This window comes from Triturus cristatus, chromosome 4_1, assembly GCF_964204655.1.
Source record: "Triturus cristatus chromosome 4_1, aTriCri1.1, whole genome shotgun sequence".
Taxonomy (NCBI): Eukaryota; Metazoa; Chordata; class Amphibia; order Caudata; family Salamandridae; genus Triturus; species Triturus cristatus.
In genome coordinates, this window is record NC_140585.1 from 64,438,863 (window position 1) to 64,463,623 (window position 24,761).

Here is a 24,761-nt window from a genome sequence, read left to right on the forward strand (position 1 = left end):
TCTGTGTGACCCTTGCTTCTTTCTGCCTGTCTGTGTTGTCCTTGCTTCTCTCCGCCTGTCCATGCCGTCCTTGCATCTCTCTGCCTGTCCATGTGGTCCTTGCTTCTCTCTGCCTGTCCATGTGGCACTTGCCTCTGCCTGTCCATGTGGTCCTTGCTTCTCTCTACCTGTCCATGTGGTCCTCGCCTCTCTCTCTCTCTGCCTGTCCATGAGGTCCTTGCTCCTCTCTGCCTGGCCATGTGGTCCTTGCTTCTCTCTGCCTATCCATGTGGTCCTTGCCTCTCTCTGCCTGTCCAAGTGGCCCTTGCTTCTCTCTGCCTGTCCATGTGGTCCTTGCCTCTCACTCTCTGCCTGTCCATGTGGTCCTTGCTTCTCTCTGTCTGTCCATGTGGCCCTTGCCTCTCTCTGCCTGTCCATGTGGTCCTTGCTTCTCTCTGCCTGTCCATGTGGTCCTTGCCTCTCTCTGCCTGTCCAAGTCGTCCTTGCCTCTCTCTGCCTGTCCAAGTGGTCCTTGCCTCTCTCTGCCTGTCCATGTGGTCCTTGCTCCTCTCCTCTCTGCCTGTCCATGTGGTCCTTGCTTCTCTCCGCCTGTCCATGTTGTCATTACCTCTCTCTGCCTATCCATGTGGTCATTGCCTCTCTCTCTCTGCCTGTCCATGTGGTCCTTGCCTCTCTCTGCCTGTCCACGTGGTCCTTGCTTTTCTCTGCCTGTCCATGTGGTCCTTGCCTCTCTCTCTCTGCCTGTCCATGTGGTCCTTGCCTCTCTCTCTCTGCCTGTCCATGTGGTCCTTGCTTCTCTCTGTCTGTCCGTGTGGCCCTTGCTTTTTTCTGCCTGTCCATGTTGTCCTTGCTTCTCTCTGCCTGTCCATGTCGTCCATGCCTCTCTCTGCCTGTCCATGTGGTCCTTGCTTCTCTCTGCCTGTCCATGTGGTCCTTGCTTCTCTCTGCCTGTCCATGTGGTCCTTGCTTCTCTCTGCCTGTCCATGTGGTCCTTGCCTCTCTCTCTCTGCCTGCCCATGTGGTCCTTGCTCCTCTCTGCCTGTCCATGTGGTCCTTGCTTCTCTCTGCCTGCCCATGTGGTCCTTGCCTCTCTCTGCCTGTCCAAGTGGCCCTTGCTTCTCTCTGCCTCTCCATGTGGTCCTTGCCTCTCACTCTCTGCCTGTCCATGTCGTCCTTCCCTCTCTCTGCCTGTCCATGTGGTCCTTGCTTCTCTCTGCCTGTCCATGTGGTCCTTGCTTCTCTCTGTCCGTCCATGTGGCCCTTGCCTCTCTCTGCCTGTCCATGTGGCCCTTGCTTCTTTCTCTCTGTCCATGTGGCCCTTGCTTCTCTCTGCCTGTCCATGTGGTCTTTGCTTCTCTCTGCCTGTCCATGTGCTCCTTGCTTCTCTCTGCCTGTCCATGTGCTCAAGAGCCATACCAACTATCCCTGTGATAAGATAGACACTCTGCCTTCATTTGTTCCACAAGCTCCTCCCGCTGCATGTTTTTTGTGCACCTCAAGCTGTATTTTGGAAAACAGACATTAAATTATTTTGTTTTACTACAAATACTTACGACAAGTTTGATATATTTTCTGTGATATAGTGAAGAGCATTCTATTAATGTGAGCAGTAACTATTTTCTTTTCAATGTCTTTTATATTAATTTTAGCACATGTAATATCATGTTTAACAAATCATATTCATTGCCAAGTATGTCATCATTTCAATGTCATCGTCATTTCAATATATGTCACATCTGAGCACAGTAATATTCATTATATACATGTTACAATTCTCCCACATTCATTGATCATGTCATTCATTTCAATGCATGTCATGTTCATTTTAACACTTGTCATAATCATTTGTACTCATCTCATATTCACTTAAGTGCGTCATATTCATTTCATTTCATTCACATGTGTGTTATACTCATTTCAAGGTGAGACATGTTCATTTTAATGGGTAACATTGATTTTAGGTGTAATTTTTTCAATGTGTATTATTTTAATTTCAAAATATAATATATTTATTTTAATGTCTGTCACATTCATTTCAATAACGGCTATAATTTCAGTGGCTCATATTCTTTTCATGGTGCCATATTCCTCTTGGCATGTGTAAGGCATTTCAGAGAATGCCATATTATTCTTTAGTGCACGTCAATTTCATTTCACTGCTTACTATCTTATTTTTAGTATGGGCTATGTTCTTGTCAGTAGGCTTGCTGTGCATTATAATATATGTTGTATCCATTCCGCAGATGTTTTGCTCATGTCTTTCACTATCTAGAATATTCCTTCTGCTGTGCTTCGTATCTGCTGTGTTACGTTACTTCGATTCTGTCATGTTATTGAAGTCTTTTCATTGGCTACCTATTCGCCAGAGAATAACGTTTAAGCTCTGTTGCTTTGCTCACATAGCCGTTTTTGGCAAATGCCCGAGTTATATGGCGGATAAGTTTAAATTGTATTGCCCGAACCAGTGTCTTAGATCAGAATGCATAGGGCTACTGGCGGTCCCTCGTTTTAAGAAAATTTGAACTGGAGGCAAAACAGTTGCCTTCCTGGCCCCAAAAAATTGGAATTCCCTGCCAGAGGAGCTTTGTAAATGTTCTAGCTTCATGCGCTTCAGAAAACTTCTGAAGACGGAATTATTCAAGGCTTGAGTTATGGAAATATGTGCCAGTCTGCTGTGTTTTCTATGCTAGCATGGAGATACCCCTGCGGCGGTGATACCTGCGCTTTACAAATTCCCTACATACATACATGTATTATATTTATTTTGAGACATATTAATTCTGGTGTCTATTATATTAATGTTGTTGTGGACAATGTATTAAGTGCCATATTTGCTGTTCTTTAATTGTAATTTTGACACAAATGGCTTCCCATACACTCTGTGTATTTTCAATCATTCAAGTCTGATCTATGTGTTAGTACGGGAGATAAACTTTGCTCCGATTAACATTATCACACTACTCACAACATAAAAGCCCAAAGGCAAACTGCAGAACATACTGTTGCCACCATTTCCATTAGAAGGTGGCTCAGATATTTCCCAGTTCATCGACTTCAACACTGCTTTCTTCCACCGTGCATAGCGAAATTCACTTTCTTCTGGGTTTATCTGTGGTTCAAATCGTTCACAGGTCACAGCAGCTAAATTCTCTGGATCGAGGCTCCAGACTCCAACGCCTTCTGCAGCCCCAGCAGCCATAGCAGCTCCCAGTGCCGTCGTTTCTGGCATTGACGGTTTAACAACTGGAATGCAGAGAATATCAGCCTGCAACTGCATTAGTATCTTGTTGTTGGTCATTCCACCATCAACTTTCAGCTGACTAAGAGGAATTCCACAGTCTTTATTCATAGCATCCAAAATCTCTCGTGTCTGGAAGCAGACTGCCTCCAGCGCTGCAAACGCTATGTGATTTCTATTTGTGAACTGAGTGAGGCCACAAATGATACCTCTGGCACTGGGCTCCCAATATGGTGCATACAACCCAGAGAATGCTGGGACAAAGTAGCAGCCGTAGGAGGTTCCACCTTCAGAAGCAAGTCTTTCTACTTCATCGATCGACTTCACAATGCCAAGGTTATCTCTCAACCAACGCACAACTGCACCAGCGATGGCGACAGATCCCTCAAGGGCGTAGAAGGCAGGTTTGTCCCTACCCAGTTTGTAGGCCACCGTTGTGAGAAGACCATGCTCAGACAACACAGACTTTTGCCCAGTATTACACAGCAAGAAACAGCCAGTTCCATACGTGTTTTTGGCTTGCCCATCACGGAAACACATTTGTCCCACTAACGCTGCTGACTGGTCACCCAAGCAACCAGATATGGGTACACCAGTTAGTTCTCCCGATTTTATGTGTCCATAGATCTCTGAGGAGCTCCTTACTTCTGGAAGTAAATCCTTAGGAATATCAAAAAACTTGCAAAGTTCGCTATCCCATTCCAATGTGTGGATGTTAAACAGCATTGTTCGACTAGCATTGGTCACATCAGTGCAGTGTACACCACCATTCTTTCCACCCGTTATACTCCAGATAAGCCATGTGTCTATAGTGCCAAACATTGCTCGACCCTCAGCCACAGCTTTACGAATGTCTTCCACATTGTCCAGAAGCCACCGCAGCTTCACTGCGCTGAAGTAAGTGCTGAGAGGAAGGCCAGTCCTGCACTTGAAAAAGTTTTTATCATTTCCTGGTATTCTTTTCAGGAGCCTCTCAACTGTAGACTGAGTTCTCAGATCCAGCCACACAATTGCATTGTAAAGTGGTTCTCCTGTTGTTTTATCCCACACAACGGTCGTTTCCCTTTGATTGCTCACACCAATTGCTTTAATGTTGCGGATGCTGATACTCAGCTGACTCAGTTTCTCACATGTCTTCTCTAAACATTCATAGACAGATTGCAAAATTTCTTTTGCGTCCTGTTCAACCCACCCTTCTTTGGGAAATTTCTGCTTTATTTCCACCTGGTGATGGCTCAGTAGTTCGGCTGTTTTTGCATTGAAGACCAAGAATCGAGTGGAGCTTGTGCCCTGGTCGATAGCCCCGACCAGTGGCCCAATGGTGATTCTATCTGAAGCTGCCATGGATGAAATCCACATGTGTCCGGTGTGTGGTTCCTACTGCTGTCTCAGTGTGGTTCCCACTGCTGTCTCAGTGTGGTTCCCACTGCTGTCCCCTCACTCTGTGATTGTGTGATTTGTGGCACCTCTTACCCACTAATCATTATGCTCTGTTGTATCAAGCTTTACACCCCACCTGCTCTTACCAACTCCCCCTTAACACACAATCACACTAAATTTATAACCAAGGATGTCTTAATATGCAATAAAGGAGCCTGTTTTGTTGTAAATGGGATGTCTCTTTCCTCTGAAGTCACCTGTCTTAGTGTTTGAATCTGGGCATCAATTCCTCTGTTACTTTGGTGTCACTCAAGAAACCTTTAATTCCCAGATTACTCGTGCATGTTTTGGATTCCAGATCCTCTACATCTGAGGTTCAGACATGTATCAGTGGTACTTTTCACTCCCAAGTGGTTGCTACTTCTTCATCACAAAGAAGCTTCTTCAATGGGGTCTAGAGTATTTCATTTAGTTCCAGGGCAGTGTGTTCATGGTGTTAAATCTGGTGACGAATTTCCTTCTTACACTTTTGTGCATGTTTCCACCACCTGGAGATTTAAAAACAGAATATTATCTTTCTAGATCTAAGATAATACATAGAAAAGAACATTACATCTGGGTGAATGCTGAATTTTCTCTATTTTAACAGTGATCATGTGGTCAAAAAACTTAGAGGGGCAATTCCAGTGCTCCACCAGGTTTTAAAAGGCTCTAAACTGTAAATTCAAGGTTGAGGGTTGAAGAGCTGGCCTAAGTGAAAGGCATGACGGCCGAAGTATTGAATTGGAAGTTATACTTTAATCTTTAATATCTATTTCATTAGTAAAAATAATCCTAAAAGAACATTACACTTTACAAATCAATAAAATGCCATCCGTTCATTAAAAATAAAACCATGTTTATTATAACAGCAAAGATCTACGATATGCAAACAGAGAATTTAAAATGCTAGGCACAGAACAGCCTACTTATGAGTTTTTCAATGTCCGTTAATGTGCTAGTTTTCATTTAGCAAATTTACATTCTTTAAGAACATACATTAAAAATGGCACATTAAAGATTGATTTTGTTTTTAAACACAAGGTACAACAAGGTTTGAGTAGACGATTCATCGCATGGACAAACTAATGCAGTGGCTAAAATATATTGCTCCAAGGGAAAATCGAGGAGGCAAAGGATCGTCCCTAAATGGGATATTGTTAAAAGAGTTCTTTCCCATGGGTTTAAAAACCCGGTCAGATATGACTCCATTTCCCCTGTAGTCTTGATTATACAATAACCCATATGGAGTATTTTTGGAATCCCGCACCCTCTCTGATGGAGTTCATGTGCCCCCTAAAACGTTTGTTACCCCCAGGTGATCTCCCCCTTAGTAACCATATTGGGGCTGGTAAATAACTCAAGTCTTCCAAGGATATCAGCGATATGCTGTATAGTATGGCCAAAGTCACATGCAAGTCAATCCTATGTAATCTTTTGATTTAAAGTGGTTTAAGGATTCAACCAGACAGACAACCATAGTAGCATTGGAGACAGTTTTATGAGAGCTTCTACATACCACAGCCCCACTTCCTCGTGCAGGAAGTAGCTTGGGGTGCTTGCGATAACCCCAATAGACGTCTACAGAGCGGTTCTCTCCCCCTTGCATATTACTTATAGCAAGTTAACCCAACAACCCTCCCTGGTGAGTTAATATGGGTAGACACCTCAGTTTATACATTTCTGCAAGGGCTTGATGGGTTTATTACCTATATTGTGGACAAAGTTGAAAAGAGCACTAACTGATTGGACAAACGTTTGTTGCCTACTAGACAGGTTTGACTATGGCTAGGTATGAAAAATGGCTAGCCCTCTATATTCTTTTACCCTTGATATTAAAACTTGTGATTTACAACTTTTTTGTCAATAGGCCGTGTAAAATATTGTTTTCTAGATTGGTTTCAAGGTGAAGATAATCCATGAACTCTATAAATCTGTCAATTTGGATTTTAGTCTGCTAGGGGTCCACGACATTAACACCGCATCATCAGCGTACACAAGAGTCGGTATAAAGGTAAAGTTTACTTTAGATATGTCTTGTCCAGGGGCAATTAGAAAGGGATAAAGGTTTTTCATGTAAAGTAGGAATAGGATGGGTGCCCTAACACACCCTTGTCTTACCCGTCGATTCAGGGATAACGACCGTGTGCCCTCACCCCTTCTCCAAATCTCCCAGAAGCTGAAACACCTGCGTGAAGAGCCTGAAGGAGCTCGACTTTAGCAAGTCCATACTCATAGCAGTGAGCAAGCCCCAAAGGTTTGACCTGCTGCTCAATCCAAGTTAGAGCTTAAAACCATGAACGACAGATACAGGGGGCCTCCATTCACAGCACTATATTTGCTAATTACCATATGCAGATTAAGGCAGCGTAAGTGTGCCATTTCCGGGATTGTCATTTATACCTTCAAGCACCTCCTCCTTCGGTTTAGCAAGCAAGGCCTTGGAGGGCGAGATGTTTGCGACTACTCCTGCGCTGGTTCCAGGGCTAGCCGCGGCTCGCTGTGGTCAATTAATGGATTCTGCATCTCTGTGCACTTTGATTCCACTAGATTTTTCAGATGTATCCGGTCGTCAGCAGCTCTACTCCCCCGACTCTGCCCGTCAGTCCTGCTGTCTCCATCTTTCGATCTTTCGATGTTTTGTTATTAGATCTGGTGATCCCCTCCCTGGTGATGTCTCGCTCTGCCTCTATCAGTCTTGAGGGTATCACCCCGATCTGGTCCCAGTTGTTATTCCTCTTGTTTTCTGGTACGCGAATCCCTTCTGAGATGAGGTTCTTGGTTGGTGCTGCAGGCTGCCAGGGAATTCTTATGTCTTGATGTCTGTGCCAGGGAGATATCCAGACCAAAGCCTGGCTGTGGACCTGGATCGATCCAGCTGCTGCCTCAGATGATTGTTAGGTTGTTATTTTATGTAATGTTATGTTGAGTAGATTTGTTGAGCGCACTATCACCCGGGAGGGTCTCCTGGTGCTGAGCAGGTGTGAGTCTCGACTATTCGAAAAGCCAGGTCTTGGGCTTCTTGCCGGGTTCAGATGTGAGGAGGAGACTCTGATGTGTGGTGGGAGGTCGTGCCACGCTTTAGGAGCGATGTAGGAGACGGCTGGACCACCAGGTATGGTTTCTGTATGCGTGGGATGTGTTCACGCAAGAGCCCGGACGAGCCGAGGTGTCCGGAAGGTTTGTGAAAGCATATGTGATTGTTAGGGTATGCTAGTCTAGTGTCATGCAGCGCCTTGAAAGTGTGGGTGAGGAGTTTGAATTGTGCTCGTTTGTGCATTGGGAACCAGCAGAGCTGCTCCAGGTGAGGTGTGATGTGAGTGCGGCGCGGAAGGTCGACAATGGTTTTGGTCGCCATAGTCTGAATGCTCTGCAGACTTCTGCTGAGTTCATTAAAAAGACACCTAGTTTGCCAAATAATCCTTGGTTTAGCTGCAGCAGAAAGATGATCCCGAGTTTAATCCAGAGACTTCACCTCTTCTGGCCTGCGTTCCTTTTGCACCCACACAGCTTCCTGGAAATAAAGTTCAATCCTCTCTTCACTCCAAGGCCTGTGTGAGGTTGTTGGATGAATGACTGACAAACAGAGATGACGGGGCGCCAGGGCGTTCTGAGGCTTTTAAATCCTGTGCCCCACTATCCTGATCTGTGGGGATTATCTAACTGGAGGGTTTATCTGGCAAGAGAATGATCAACATACCTTCCTTTCCAGAAGACCCATTTCATTATCATCACAGTTTCCAGGTGTTTGGTTGTATTTAGATTTGGCAACCTGTGACATTGCTGGGAGTACAACTGCTGTCTGTGCTGTTCCAGTGTCATGGAGGTTCTGCCTCCCGTAGGATGCTTTTAACACAACAGGAGCTCTGCCTGTACAGTTTCTCCATACTGTTTCTTTGAGATGTTGTCAAAGGGCCTGTCTCTCGTGGTACAGGTCGGAGGTGCAATGGGGGAGGTGTTTTTGTTTCTTTTGCGCCATCTTTGTTTTTTGCATTTGTGACTGCATTGACACATTCCACCTCAGCCGCTAGGGAATTCCTGTAGAGACCTTATTCAGAGAGCAAAAGAGATTGGGAAGGAGTTTAAGCAAGCAGAGAAAGAAGGTTCACATGGGAGTAGTAAGACTTGAGTGTGAATCAATATATGTATGTATGTATGCATGTATGTATGAATGCATGCATGTAGGTATGCATGTATGTATGTAATATGTATGTGTACATAACAGTTTCATGGTGGCCAGAGACGCCCTCCAATCAAGGCACAGCTGGCGAGATGCTCTAATGTGAGGCGGGAAGGGTGGCCACCTCACCTCAATCTTGAGCTGGCTACTTGTCTGGACTACTAGGTCAGAGTAGGGGTGGGCGGAATTTGCGAGATCCACTTCCGCAAATTATCGCGAAAATGTTTAAAATTATCGCAAACAAGCAGAAATATCGCGAAGATGCGGAAGTTTTTTTCCCGCATGTTCGCGAGATTTTCTGCATGGTTGCGGGTCGCCAACTTACCCATGTGGCTGCTCGCGGGCGCGGCCATCTTGTTTTGAGTTGTCTCGCGGTGCATGATCGCGAGAAGAAAGACGTGATCGCGCGATGCATGACGTCACTGCGGGCGCGAACTGTCGCGAGATAGCGCAAATGGCTAAAAACAATACAACATCTCATGGAGAACGCGACCGGATCAAGAAAACTTGTCAGCGAACACAGGGATTCAGGCAAGGCGATCGCACGTGCGCGAGAATGTATTATTTTACAGCGCGAGCAAGAAACAAATTATCGCCAAGCTGCGGAAAGCGGAAATTTTGACATTTTCGCGCTCTCGGCGGAACGCGAAAATGTCAAATTATCGCAATTTCCGCGAACGGAACAAAATTTTCGCCCAGGCTTAGTCAGAAGCCATTTGAGCCGAGTGACCGATGCAGACGGCCTTGAGAGCGGCTCACCTGTGACTTGAAGCCAGTGGTCAGGAGAGTGGTAACAAACACAGGCCTCGCTAGCAAAGCTCCCTCTGAGGATAGCAACAGCCGTACAAGGGGCGAGTCCACTGTGTGCACCGTCAGGGTTAAAAGAAAGCATTATCATGGACCGTACACTTTCTGTACTGACTGGACAAAGAGGGCGCGCAGTGCTGGCACAGCCCACTCATGGTGGACCTGTTGGTTTCACTGAAACAACTTGTAGCTTGACCTGCTCTTGTGGGACTGAGCCTGGTGGGGCCTGGTGGGGCCAGGCGAGGTCAGGTGGGGCCAGGAGGGGTCAGCTGGGGTCAGCTGGGGTCAGGTGGGGTCAGCTTGGGTCAGCTGGGGTCAGGTGCGACCAGGTGGGGCCAGTTAGGTATCAAGAGTCAATCCATCCGCTTTCACCACATGAAGTCTGTTGGAGGGAACAGTCCAGGTTTGAGTTGTCCTCTGTTGATACTTACCGTTCAGATGTTTGTGTCAGGGGCGTGAGAGATCTTGTCTTGCCAAAAACCCGTTCGAGGTTTGCGCCACTTGCTCTTCCAAATTTCTGATACTAAAAGAAAGAAGAAAACACAAGTTTAAAATTTAGATACATGAACACACCAAAAGAAATAAGAAAACACAAGTTTAAAATTTAGATACATGAACACACCAAAAGAAATAAGAAAACACAAGTTTAAAATTTAGATAAATGAAAACACCAAAGCAAAGCGGCCAACAGAATAAAAGTCCAAGTACTGTTTGCTAACGTGGCTTGTTTCACTTGACTTGACCAATGGGTCACAAAGAACAACGCAGTATTAAAGCCAACAGTGACCACAAGGTGTGGTTCTTCATAAGCCATGAAGCGGTAGCTATGACGCGTCAGTAGTCCATAATTAGAGTGGTGCAACCAACGAGAATTGATTCCCTGGGGCAGATTTACAAGCCCCTTGCGACACTTTTGCGTCACTTTTAATAACAGGGGAAAAGTGACGCAAAAGTGGCGCAAGGGGTTGTAAATCTGCCCCTCTGTATCTCCTGACACCGTTTAGTCTCTGCTTCGTAAAGTCATACATTTGTCCCCTTTAGGACAACCGTTCAACTCACTTCTGTACGTGTTAATGTTCATTCAAACATGCATTTACAAGACCGCATGCATCGATATTATTGAAATTGATATTAAAAACACAGATATTCTTGAAAAATATATTATTGACCTAAAAATCGATATTCTCGTCAACAATATTTCTGCATCACCATATTTAAGTGTCACACTATTAAAAACTCAATATTTGTGTATCTCGATATTTATAATGTGATATTTTGTCCAAATACCAGTGCTGCCCACTACTCAGATTCCGAAGATGCGTCACTCTTCGGAGTGGCTTTGTTCACCCACCGGTGCTGCCCAGGTAGATTGAAACACTATCTGGGAGTCAGTAGAAAACGCCATGCACGCAATATTTCATTTCCCCCTTTACATGCTGTAGAACTTTTTTTATGTGCAATTTTGGGGGACAAAATTATTTTGGACACTAATGATGTTTATGATGAATTCTAGTTGGAACCGATTAATTAATAATGATGCAACTGAAACAATATGTCTAGCTCATACAGAAGTGTGCTTATTAACGCGCTGTAGTTCTGCCACACTTCCTATGTGGGCACCACTTTAGTCGAATGGAGGTTGTTTCTGATGTACTGTGAATACTGCTCCTTCCCCCTCCCAATCATGCCCCCCCCAATGGCCTTCTCTCCCCCTGGTTTCTGCAGACTTTGCAGAGCACCCAGGACACTGCCACACAATTGGCAACTTCCCTAGAGCTCCTGGGCCCTCAATGAAACTTTCTCTGTGTGCTGTGAAGTACCCACTTGTGGAGGTCGGGCTCTTCCAGCTGTAGCTCCCTGAAGCTTCCTGACGCTGCCTGCTGAAATGCTTATTGTTCAGTAAATGAACCATAATGCATAGTAGGAGTTCGTAGAGGGGTCAGAGGGATTTCACTTCATTTTATGACGTGTTTATTTGTAATTGGTTACTGTGGGCTATTTTGATCATGTCCTGCTGAATCTGCAGTTCTCTTCTCATTAGCTATGTGTAAATGTGCATAAGAACCCTTGGATTTGAGGAATTGTAGTGTCACTTTACCTTTTACTCCTGGGACTCTGGGCCAGATGTACTAGTTTATCACGCAGTGCAGTGCAGTGCAGCAGCCACCAATGCTGTGCTGTGCTGCTTGAAGAGAGAGAGAGAGCAGACAAGCACCATTTTTTACAGAAATATACCAGTCTCCTCCTCTCTCCTTAACGTCGGCATAGAAATATGCGGCCATGTGCCGCAGACACACCTTTGCACCACAGTGCAAGGGTGTCTCTGAGAATACTGGGCTAAGAATAACTTGAAACCTTTTCCCCCTTTGTCTGTGTTCTGCACAGTGCAGAGCCAGAAAAGAAAGGGGAAGTAAAAGCTTTTCTCCTTCATAGCACCTATCTGAATGGGTGCTATTGTCTGATGCTACACCTTGTCTACTATTTTAAGTAAATAGGACTTAGCGTCAGAAACGTTGGGTGGCCGCATGGCAACGCCCATGCACCACCCATCATATGCCCCCCCGGGCGCTAAGTAATGCAAAGCAGCGGATAGTGCTACTATGCATTACTTTCAAGTGATTTTCTAGCGTAAAACAAGTTTTATGCTGAAAAGTAAATAGGTGAAAAAAGATTTTGTGTTGTTTTGCGTCACATTTGTGACACAAACACGGTGTCAAACCGTAGTAAATAGACCCCTCTGTTGGTTTGTAAAGAGATGTCCTTTGCTGATAGACAAGCTGTCAGTGTTCCTTCTGAACCTGGCAGGGATTTCCCTTTAGCCATTAGGGACTCTAGCCGCTTTTCCTTAGCCATTCTTCGATGACTTTCGCTGTACTGATGAACTTGAAATGTCAGTGAAATTGCTCTCCCTCCCTCGCAGCTCCACCATTAAGCGAGGCCTTCCCCCAAGCCCCTGCACTCTCGAGTGTTGGTGTTTGAGGCCCTCCTCCACCCGCAGGTTTCACCTGCGCCTCATCCCTGGTGGTCCAGTGGACCTCTGTCTCCATTCTCTTGCTCTGATTTTTCTCTCCTTTTTCACTCGTGTTTTCCCTCACTTCTATCTCCCCCTTTCACTCTCCTTCTGGGTCTTTTCTCCATTTTCTGTTGTTTTCCCCTCATTACAAGCTCCCCCTTCACTCTCCTTCTGTGTCTTTCCTCTGTTTTTCACTCGTTTTTTACCCTCATCTCAATCTCCCCCTTTCACTCTCCTGTGTCCTCTGTGTCTTTCCTCCATTCTTTCTTGCACTTTTTCCTGTCGTTTTCCCCTCATTTCAAGCTTCCCCCTTCACTCTCCTTCTGTGCCTTTCCTCTGTTTTTCACTCTTTTTCACCCTCATCTCAATCTCTCCCTTTCACTCTCCTGTGTCCTCCGTGTCTTCCCTCCACTCTTTCTTGCACTTTTGCTGCCTTATTTGCACTTTTCTCTCTCTTTGTGCCTTTTTCCTTTTGCCTTTTTCAGCTCGTTTTCTCCTGAGGCTGCTGTGGCTGCTGCCCCCGCGGCCCCTCCCCCCAGCACGACCAGTACGACCAGTCCAATCCAGCTCCCCTCCCTGGTCCCGCCTCCCAACTGTCCAGCCCTCCCCGACCCCTACTTAATGGCAGCCACTGCACGGCCACACAGCAGCCGTGCCGCCGAGGCGCCAAAAGCAAGCTCGTCGGTGCCATTCCGCGACCCGACTGTGACCAGTGCCAGGAAACTTGGATCTCTGCACCGCCAACACTACGACCCAGCGGCACTCCACGCTCTCAACCCAGGCCGCAACAACAACTGCAAGCTAGCATCACCAGCCGACACCCATGGACCCTTCAGCTGTCACCGCTGCCAGCACACCTGCAGCAACGCCAAGACCACTGACCCAGCGCCATCCGCCCGCAACAACACAACCGAACCGAAGACCCTGCAATGCATCCTCCTCAACATCCGATCCTTCCACAAACACGCCACTGAAATCTGGGACCTCCTCGACAGCACTACCCCGGATGTAGCATTCTTTACCGAAACCTGGACCAACACCACCTCGGGACCAGACATCGCCATTGCCATTCCCCAAGGATACAAGATCTCCAGGAAGGACCGCCCCACCCGCCCAGGAGGAGGAATCGCCATTGTCCACAAATCCACCCTTCGCCTGAGCACACTCCCCGACGAGCCCACAGACACCTTCACTTCAAGATACTGGCCAACCCTACCGCCACCCTCCGAGGAACCCTCATCTACCGACCCCCTGAACTTTGCAGACTTTTCGCCAACTCCACCACGGACATCATCTCCCCGCATGCCATCGCATCCACCAACTACACCCTACTGGGAGACCTCAACTTCCACCTGGACAACCAACTGGACCCCAGCACAACATCCCTCCTGGACAACCTCCACAACATTGGAATCCGCCAGAGCGTGACCGAACCCACGCACTCAGCAGGACACACCCTCGACCCCCTCTTCATAACAGGAAACTCCATCACCTTCAACCACACCACCGAACTCCCACGGACTGACCATCGATGCGTCCACTTCACCCTCAGAACACCCGCCATCCATAGACACCAGCACCTGCTCCCACGAAGAAACTGGACCAGAATCACCCACGACCATCTAACCTCATCACTGGAAAACGACGACGCCAACACCGCAGCCCGAACCATGCACAGATAGCTCTCCGACAGCGCCAACACCATAGCCCCCCTCAAGAAAAACAACAATACCCACGCCAAGAAAGCTAGATGGTTCACCACCGAACTTCGAGAGTCCAGACGCACTTGCCACCGCCTCGAAAAGGCCTGGAGGAACACCAAATCCACAGAAGCCCACAACAACTTCAGAGCCGCCACCAACGCCCACCACCAAATCATCAGAAAAATGAGGAAAAAAGCGATTGAAGACAGAATCTTCACTCATGCACACAACAGCAAAGAACTCTTCAACATCATCAAGGAGTTCGCCCAACCCACCAGCGAGTCCACCGACATCCCTCCCTCACAAGACCTCTGCGACAAACTCAGCACATTTTTCCACCACAAAATCAAGAGCATCTACGACAACTTCGACGAAGACAACCAACACACTGAACCCTCACCAACCACCCCTGACACCCTGAAGCCAGCGATCGACAACTGGACAGCCCTCACCTCCGAAGACACACTGAAGACGATGAAGTCAATCCACTCCTGGGCCCCCACGGACCTCTGCCCCCACATTTTCAACAGAGCCACCGACACCATCACACCCATGGTCTGCCACAACTTCAACCGCTCCCTGGCAACTGCCTCGTTCCCTGATGACTGGAAACACGCTGAGATCAACCCCCTCCTGAAGAAACCCTCGGCGGACCCCACCGACCTCAAAAACTACAGACCCATCTCCCTACTCCCGTTTCCAGCGAAAGTCATCAAGAAAGCCATCAACAGCCAACTCGCCACATTCATCGAAGAGCACAACATCCTCGACTCCTCCTAATCCGGCTTCAGAAAAAACCACAGTAGGGAAACTGCCCTCCTCGCCGCAACAGACAACATCCGTACCTTACTGGACAAAGGAGAAAAAGCAGTCCTCATCCTCCTCGACCTCTCAGCGGCGTTCGACACAGTCTCTCACCACACCCTAATACGCAGACTCCATGACACAGGGATCCAAGACAAGGCCCTCGACTGGATCCGCTCTTTCCTCTCTGGCAGAACGCAGTGGGTCAGACTCCCCCCTTTATAATAATAATAATACACATTTGTAAGGCGCGAACAATCACCCCTAAGGGTCTCTAGGCACTGGGCGCCATCGGGAAGTTTAAGCAAGCTATTGCCCAGAGTCACATGGTTCTGGGCTAATCTGCCGCCGGAGCCTGGGATCGGCCCGTGATCCCCATATTCCGGAGTCAGTCACCCTGGCTGCAGCGCCACACCTCTTCCACTCGGACCGTACACCTACCACCTGTGGAGTCCCCCAGGGGTCCTCCCTCAGCCCTACGCTCTTCAACGTCTACATGGCTCCACTCGCCCTCATCGTCAGAACCTACGGACTCAACATTGTGTCATACGCAGACGACACCCAACTCATCCTCAGCCTATCCGACGAACCCAACACCACCAGACACAACTTTTGAGAAGGCATGGAAGCCATCGCCAAACCAGACGCCTGGAACGACACCTGGTGGCCCCCCGCCCTCGGAAGCCCGTCCACTCCCATGGACCACGCACGCAACCTGGGAATCATCCTGGACTCAGAGCTCAAAATGGACCACCAGATCAACTCCGTCTCTCCCTCCTGCTTCCACACCACCCTCCGGCTCCTACGTAATACCTTCAAATGGATCCCCCTCAAACACAGAAAGACCATCACTCATGCCCTGGTCACCAGCAGGCTCGACTACGGCAGCGCACTCTATGCCGGAATAAACAAAAACCTCACCCGCAAGCTACAGAACATCCAAAACACCACTGAAAGACTGGTCCTCAACCTGCCAGGACACTGCCACATCTCCCAGCACCTGCGCACACTCCACTGGCTCCCCATCAAAGCTAGAGTCACCTTCAGGATGCTAACCCACGCTCACAAGGCCCTACACGACACCGGACCAGCATACCTGAATACCCGACTCAAATTCCACGCACCCCAAAGGACCCTACAATCAGCCCAGCTCTCCTACGCCGTGGTCCCCCGCAGCAGAAAGACCAGATCCATCCGTGTGGCCAGAGCCTGGAACGACCTTCCGCTCTACCTCAGACAGATAACATCGCTCCCCATCTTTGCAAGAAACCTCAAACCCTGGCTCTTCAACGGACCCCCTCCTTGATGGACTGGAACCTGCAAGCCCCCCCTCCAGCGCCTTGAGACCCTTACGGGTGAGTAGTTGTGCTTAACAAACACCCGATTTGATTTGATTCTGATTTCTGACTATTACTAAGCATTTTTGTTTTTCTCAGCGGCGACTCTGCCGCTATGGGGGAGGAGCATGGACCCCGCAACCCCTACACAGCAGGCTTCAACATGTAAATTAAACGATAATAAAATGTTTAATATCGTTTTTTTTTCCTTCTAGCAGCCGAGTTTCTGGGGCAGGCACAAGAGGAAGTGTTTCACACTGGGATCAGTGCGCATGATGGTTTGGCAGCTGTCTCAGGTCAGCCAATACTGTCATGCGCACTGAACCCTTCTCCAACCAGAGCTGCGTTGCCAGGCTAGAAACAGCAGACACAGGCTCCCAGTCTAATTGGGAGCACAAATTCACGGCGCTCAGACCAATCCTGACGCTGCTTTCATACTTCCTCCAGCAGCATGAGAGCAGTTTCAGGATTGGCCAGTTGTGCCTGAAAGAGCGCGTTGTGGCGATCTGGTGATGCGGTAGGTACATTTTCTGGGGGGGGGTTTATTGATGTCACCGCCTCCTGCCTCTCCCCCACCCTTCGCCCCGCCATTCTTCAGAGATACTGGCCACTACTGGTATTTATGGCATTTGCCGATTACTCTAAACTGCTTAATTAATCAGATTCTATGATAAATGTCCATTACTTTTACTTGGATTGTAACTCATTGATAGAGTGGTCCCAGTTAGTTCCCATTTCCAAATGTTTTTCTGACAAGATTTATGGTAAGAAGGGAGATGTCTTTTCAGGGTAACCCAAGGGCACTGGAGCAGAACTTCTGAGCTAAAATATGTGTTTCATGATGGGGTGCAATTACACGCCATTGAAGCATTTTCAATCTTGTAATAGTTCAATCATCTTTACTTTGTCTTGGGCAGTTGCTTTTAAACAGCATATTTTAGTTTTATTCTCATTCAGTAATTACCCATCTTCCAATTTCCTCAGCCATTCATTCAGCTTGTGTCCCACCAGATCTAAACTGGAGGTGAAAACAAGTATTCAAATGTGTCTTTTTTGAAGGATAGATTGAACCACTTACTGCTGGAGAACAATTTGAAGTAAAAAATTTCGTTTTTAACTCAGTGCATGAATTACAAATATAAATTATGTCACATACTTTCCCTCTTGTCGTTCCCCCTGAAACTGCACCTCACGCCCCCCTGGGGGGGGGGTGTAGACACAAAGGTTGGCAACCTCTGTCCTAAGAGAATATTGATCAAGAAGTTTGTTTGATGGTGTTTCATTCAGTGACTGACCATGCCGAATAAATAGAGCACCAGCCCCAGTCAGTCCTTCATCGTCCTAAGGCACTGCTGACATCTGCCGCAGTCACTCCCAGCTGCTGCCTACGCCGCTCAATGGGCTCGATTCACAAAACTAATCTGAGACAAAATCCTAACTTTATGACTTTTCGATATTCACAAAAGTCATTTAGGAGTAGTAAAGTTAGGATTCCTAACTTTAATACTCCTAATCTGAGACAAAATCGTAACTTCACGACTTTCGGTATTCACAAAAGGCATTTAGGAGTAGTAAAATTAGGATTACTAACTTTACTACTCCTAAATGCCTTTTGTGAATACCGAACGTCGTGAAGTTAGGACTTTGTCTCAGATTACTTTTGTGAATCGGACCCCCTGTGTTCAAGGGCAGTCGCTAAATATAAAGTAGAACTGCTAATGAAACCCCTGTTGATTCATGTGGATTCGTCGGCAGGTGTTGTAACTTAATCTGTTTGTAAAGACTTTCAAATCATTTTGGGATCAATGCCAGCAGGATGGCTCAGTGAGCAGACGACCTGTCACTGACAAATGCAGTGATCGACAGGTCGCGAGTTCCATCCTCAGCAAGGCTGAGTCAGTCGTCCAAGGTCGGTAAACTGAGCAGTAATAAATTGGGTAATAGAATCCCGTATCTTCTACTGTGCTTACACACGGCAGATGTGGAGTTTGGACTGCTATATAAAAGCAAATTATTGTCATAATTCATCAATGGGGTCATCGGTTCTGCTTCCTACCATCTGAGGATCCCTCAGTCACATTACCTTCTTCTTACTTGAATAGAGTGGAAGGGGGGTGAGGCTTAACCCTCTAGGTGCTGATTATTAAGTAACAGTGCCTTATCTTTGGACAGATACTCATTCATTACTCCTGATTTCTAAGGTTGTGAATAAACGTTCTTCCGCTATTCTGATTATAAGGGCCGGGTTTAGTGCGGTGCGACCGGTACAGTCACACCTGGTGCTGAGCTGGGTGGGAGGGAGCTATGATTGGAAAAGCACCTGCTGCTGAGTTCATTGTGTGTCCAGCAGATTTCAGGCAACAATAAGAATGTCAATATAACTTTGGTGATTAATGTTCCAGCTGGAGAGAGATCAGAGTTTTGTCTAGTACATGGGTACTCGCAAACATTTTCTGAGGGGCAGCAAAGTTTAGGCTGTGATGGAACCGAGGGCCGCTTTAATGTCAGGAGGTTGGCCTGAGGTGGTAAGTTGGGTGTATGAGAAGCAAACCATGTACATCTAGGGTCTGAATTGCACAATGTGACCCCAAAAACTTGGGATAAATCCTGGCTCCTCCACCTAACCAAACTGTGTGATTCTAGGCAATTGTTTAATTTTACTTTCCCTCCTGTTTCTTTCAATGAGGACCTCGAAATACATGAATTCAGGATGTGTGTTGTACAAACCCACCTACTGTGTTTGAGTTAATAAACTATAATATTCATGTATTATAGGAACCCCAGACACCCAAAGAGTGCACACAACTGACTTGCCTGTTAGTTCACTATTGCCATTGTTGTGAGGGTGGAGTGAAGAAGGGATGTTTCTGAATTTATGTTTGAGAACTATCACAATGAAATATATACTTCTGAATTCACTGAAACAATATATATTCTGATGTACTAAAGTGAAGCAGTTCTACATGTTAATAAAATATACTTTTTGAATTTTGTTCAGACCCAATACTTCTACACTAGAAAGATGTCTTTATAAATAAAAGTGTTTCTAAAGCTGAGTGGTGCAGGGCGGCTCCTGAGTTATTTTCTTTCCTTAACTTCAATTAACCTTTAGATACACACGTACCTGTTTATTTAACATGTTTTTAATCTTAGTGCTGGGTCGAGTAAACAGCAGCCCAGTACTGTTGTTGACTGAGGGAACGGAAAGGTTAGGAGGGCCGCACATGGCCCCCAGGCCGTACTTTGAGTATCACTGGACTAGTAGTTTTTTTGTATCTCAATTCTTTATTACGTTTTCCAATGTTAACTCATCATAAAGTAGCACAGAGGGTTAATATGCCTGCTGCCAAAACCGTGCACCCTGTAGATCACAGAACTGTATTTTATGTGGATAGCTCAGTGGGTTACTGCTTTTGTCACAGAGATCCTTTTGTAACTTGCAGTTCATAAGTTACAATCCTAACATGGCACAGTGATCTACGAAGAGCTACATGCAACCTGCATAGCATAGGTTAGAATAGGATGGTCTTTCCCGGAACTTTCATTATCCCAATGTTGCTAAAACGGTTTGTTTGGCTAGAAATGCATTCTTATTGGTAAAGCCAACCCCAACCACTTTCGTATGTTTTCAAACCTGACTTTGTGCTTCTCCAGAACAAACACTCTTAACATATACTGCCTACTAGTATGGGTTACACGTGACTCCTACACCGTGTAGTCCTCAGTGTTTTATGCAACATTTCATATAAACTGATTTATACTTGTATAATTCATTGTCCAGTTTAATGTGTGTGCAAGGGCTGCTCATCCATGTGGGTGGAGGAGCGTCGCCCCACTGCTTTCTCTCACTGCGAGAAGCAGAAACATAAAATGATATAAATACCATTTTATGTTTCTGCTTCTCGCACTGCAAGAAAGCAGAAGGGTTTGTTTGGGGGCGGGTCAGGGAGGAGTGGCTTGCACACTGTTGCGGACGCTGACTGTTTGGTCGGCCCCAGGGCCAACCAAACTAGTCATGCACACTCTTCCGTGTACTTCAAGTAGGGAAAAAACGGCCTCCAAATTGACGCCTGTGCGGTCGGCTTCCCAGTTAATCACAACGCTGCCATTGCAACATTGTGATTGGCTAAGGGGAGAGGAGGGAGGCTGCCTGGAGCTAGTTCCTGCCAGGACAACCCGACGCGGGGCCCGACCGCTGAAGATAAGTTTAAAAAAATGTTTTACTTAAAATTACCCCTCCTCCCGAGCGACCCCCACACGCACATCGTGCCGGCATGACACTGGTATGAGTAGCGCTCTAAAACAAATGAAAAACATGTGAGGGAGGGGCTGTGGAGAGATGAGAGCCTCTGTTGGAGGGTGGAAGGGAGTGAATCCGTGGAGGGAGGGTGTTTGGAGGAGCGCCAACAAAGATTGTCACACCGGGCGCCACCAGCACTAAACACTGCCCTGAGGGTTATTAATAAGCTTGTTTAAATGCTAAAATACCTGCTTAATTGCCCTGGCTGTCTTCTTTTCCCGTACTTCTATCTAAGGACAATACTGTGTAACTATTTTCAGACTCCTGGTATTGCTTTTGAGGATATTAAAATAAATATGAAAATAGAATAGAAGGATCACACAAGCACCATTCTTATCTTGGAACTTTGAACATAATAATCATATTAATAATAATAAAGGAGCACCTAAAGCGCATAGCTACTTCAGTAGGAGTGTCCCAATAATGATAATAATCATATTAATAATAACAAAGGAGCACATAAAGCGCATAGCTACTTCAGTAGGAGTGTCCCAATAATGATAATAATCATATTAATAATAATAAAGGAGCACATAAAGTGCATAGCTACTTCAGTAGGAGTGTCCCAATAATGATAATAATATTAATAATAATAAAGGAGCACATAAAGCGCATAGCTGCTTCAGTAGGAGTGTCCCAATAATGATAATAATCATATTAATAATAATAAAGGAGCACATAAAGCGCATAGCTACTTCAGTAGGAGTGTTCCAATAATGATAATAATATTAATAATAATAAAGGAGCACATAAAGCGCATAGCTGCTTCAGTAGGAGTGTCCCAATAATGATAATAATAATCATATTAATAATAACAAAGGAGCATGTAAAGCGCATAACTGCTTCAGTAGGAGTGTGCCACTAATGATAATAATCATACTGATAATAACAAAGGAGCACATAAAGCGCATAGCTACTTCAGTAGGAGTGTCCCAATAATGTTAATAATAATCATATTAATAATAACAAAGGAGCACATAAAGCGCATAGCTACTTCAGTAGGAGTGTCCCAATAATTATAATAATATTAATAATAATAAAGGAGCACATAAAGCGCATAGCTGCTTCAGTAGGAGTGTCCCAATAATGATAATAATAATCATATTAATAATAACAAAGGAGCACATAAAGCGCATAACTGCTTCAGTAGGAGTGTGCCACTAATGATAATAATCATATTGATAATAACAAAGGAGCAGATCTGCGCCCGTCCGCGCCTGGACTGCGCCCAGCGCCAGGACCCCTGGACCTCGCCGAAGCCAGCCAACCCGACAGAGATACGACGCCGCCACCCTCCACGCACTCAACACCGGCCGACAGCCAGCCTGCTACCAAGCCTACCCGAAACGCACCCACGGAGCATTCACCTGCCACGCCTGCAACTTCAACTGCACCCGACCCTGCGGCGCTCCCACCAATGATCACCTCAAGTGTATCTTGCTCAACACCCGCTCCGTCCACAGGCACGCCGTCGAACTCTGGAACCTTCTCGACACAACATCACCAGACGTCACCTTCCTCACAGAAACATGGATGAATGCCTCCTCAGCTCCCGACATCGCCATAGCCATCCCGGATGGCTACAAGATCGCCCGGAAGGGCCGCATCAACCAAACCGGAGGAGGCAACGCCATCGTCCACAGAAACACCATCCGAATCACGACCAACTCCGACGACACCCTCACCACCGCCGAACACCTGCACTTCCAGATACACACCGACCCCAAGACCACCCTCAGAGGCACCCTCGTCTACAGACCCCCGGGACCACGCACACAATTCAGCAAAGCCATCGCAGACTTCGTCAGCCCGAACGCCCATACCTCCTCAGACTACATCCTCCTAGGAGACCTCAACTTCCACCTGGAGAACAACAACGACAGCAACACCGCCACCCTGCTGGACAACCTCGCCAACCTCGGACTCAAGCAACTGGTGAACACCCCCACCCACTACGCCGGCCACACGCTTGACCCCATCTTCTCCTCCAGCAAGCACATCTCCTTCAGCCACTCCACCGTAATGCACTGGACAGACCACAGCTGCGTCCACTTCAACTTCGGGAGAACCACGACCCACAACCACCCTCAACAGGTTCCCCGCAGAAGCTGGAGCAAGATCACCACCGACCAGCTCACCACCTCCCTCAGACGGAACCCTCCCGCCAGCGCAATGGACCCCGACGCAGCAGCCCGCAGCTTCACACAGTGGCTCAGCGACTGCGCTGATGACCTCGCACCACTGAAGACCCCGCCCTGCAGACCCGGCAGCAAGAAAACCTCATGGTTCACCGACGAACTCAAAAACTCCAAGAAGAACTGCCGCACCCTCGAGAAAGCCTGGCGCCACGACCAGACCACAGGAAACATGACGGCCTTCAAGAATGCCACCCGCATACACCACCAGCTGATCTGCACCACCAAAAGGTCAACATTCAAAGAACGGCTGGAAAACAACTCCCACAACAGCAAGGAGCTCTTCAGCATCGTCAAAGAGCTCTCCAACCCCAGCTCCGGAAACAACGACATCACCCCCTCGCAAGACCTCTGCGACTCACTCGCCTCATTCTTCCACCGCAAGATCGCCGACATTCACAACAGCTTCGGCGCACCAACCACGCAACCATCCACCGAACCAACGCCCCCCACCACCACCATCTGCAACTGGACCCCGGTCACCACTGAAGACACCACCTGCACGATGAACACCATCCACTCCGGATCACCAACCGACCCCTGCCCCCACCACGTATTCAACAAAGCCGACTCCATCATCGCACCCCAACTCCGGGACATCATCAACGTCTCCTTCACCACCGCCACCTTCCCGGAGAGCTGGAAGCACGCTGAGCTCAGCGCCCTACTGAAGAAACCAACAGCGGACCCCACCGACCTCAAGAACTTCCGCCCCATCTCGCTCCTCCCTTTTCCTGCCAAAGTCATCGAGAAGACAGTCAACAGACAGCTCGCCGCCTTCCTCGAGACGATCGGCTCCCTCGATCCCTCGCAATCCGGTTTCCGAGCCAACCACAGCACCGAGACCGCCCTGATCGCAGCCACCGATGACATCAGAGCCCTGCTCGACAACGGGGAAACAGCGGCCCTCATCCTCCTGGACCTCTCCGCGGCGTTCGACACTGTCTGCCACCGCACCCTAGTACAGCGCCTCAGCAACGTCGGCATCCGAGGGAAGGCACTGGAGTGGATCATCTCGTTCCTCGCCGGCAGAACCCAGAGAGTCCGCCTCCCCCCGTTCAGATCCGAGGCCACTGAAGTCATCTGCGGCGTACCTCAAGGATCATCACTCAGCCCGACCCTCTTCAACGTCTACATGAGCCCTCTCGCAGCCATCGCACGCCAACACAACCTCAACATCATCTCCTACGCCAACAACACCCAGCTGATCCTCTCCCTCACCAACGACCCCGCCACCGCCAGAGCCAGCCTACACGAAGGGATGAAAGACGTCGCTGAATGGATGAAGAACAGCCGCTTGAAACTGAACTCAGACAAGACGGAAGTCCTCATCCTGGGATCAGCCCCCTCCGCCTGGGACGACTCCTGGTGGCCCCCTGCCCTGGGCACCACTCCCAAGCCAACGGACCACGCACGCAACCTAGGCTTCATCCTGGACTCCTCCCTCTCGATGACCAGACAAGTCAACGCCGTCTCTTCATCATGCTTTAACACCCTGCGCATGCTCCGTAAGATCTTCCGCTGGATCCCCACCGAAACCAGAAAGACGGTCACCCAGGCACTCGTCACCAGCTGACTGGACTACGGAAACACCCTCTACGCCGGAACCACAGCCAAACTACAGAAAAGACTCCAGCGCATACAGAACGCCTCCGCACGACTCGTCCTGGACATCCCCCGACACAACCACATCTCCGGCCACCTGAGAGACCTGCATTGGCTCCCCGTCAGCAAGAGGATCACGTTCAGACTCCTCACCCACGCA

The 24,761-nt window shown here is 47.7% G+C and overlaps 1 protein-coding gene across 2 annotated transcripts in view; it reads right to left on the reverse strand.

Annotated features, from left to right (window-relative positions):
* Window positions 1–1,616: 1,616 nt before the first annotated feature.
* Window positions 1,617–24,761, reverse strand: part of LOC146839533 (glycerol kinase-like) — an 88,009-nt gene continuing 64,864 nt past the window's right edge. For both annotated transcript variants that reach the window (XM_085651592.1, XM_085651591.1), the window contains exons 2-3: window positions 10,076–10,167; window positions 1,617–5,166 (exon numbers count right to left, since the gene is read on the reverse strand). In XM_085651592.1, coding sequence (XP_085507718.1) covers window positions 2,909–4,597 — 1,689 coding nt within the window. In that variant the 5' untranslated portion in view covers window positions 4,598–5,166; window positions 10,076–10,167 and the 3' untranslated portion in view covers window positions 1,617–2,908. The remainder of the gene's footprint in view (window positions 5,167–10,075; window positions 10,168–24,761) is intronic.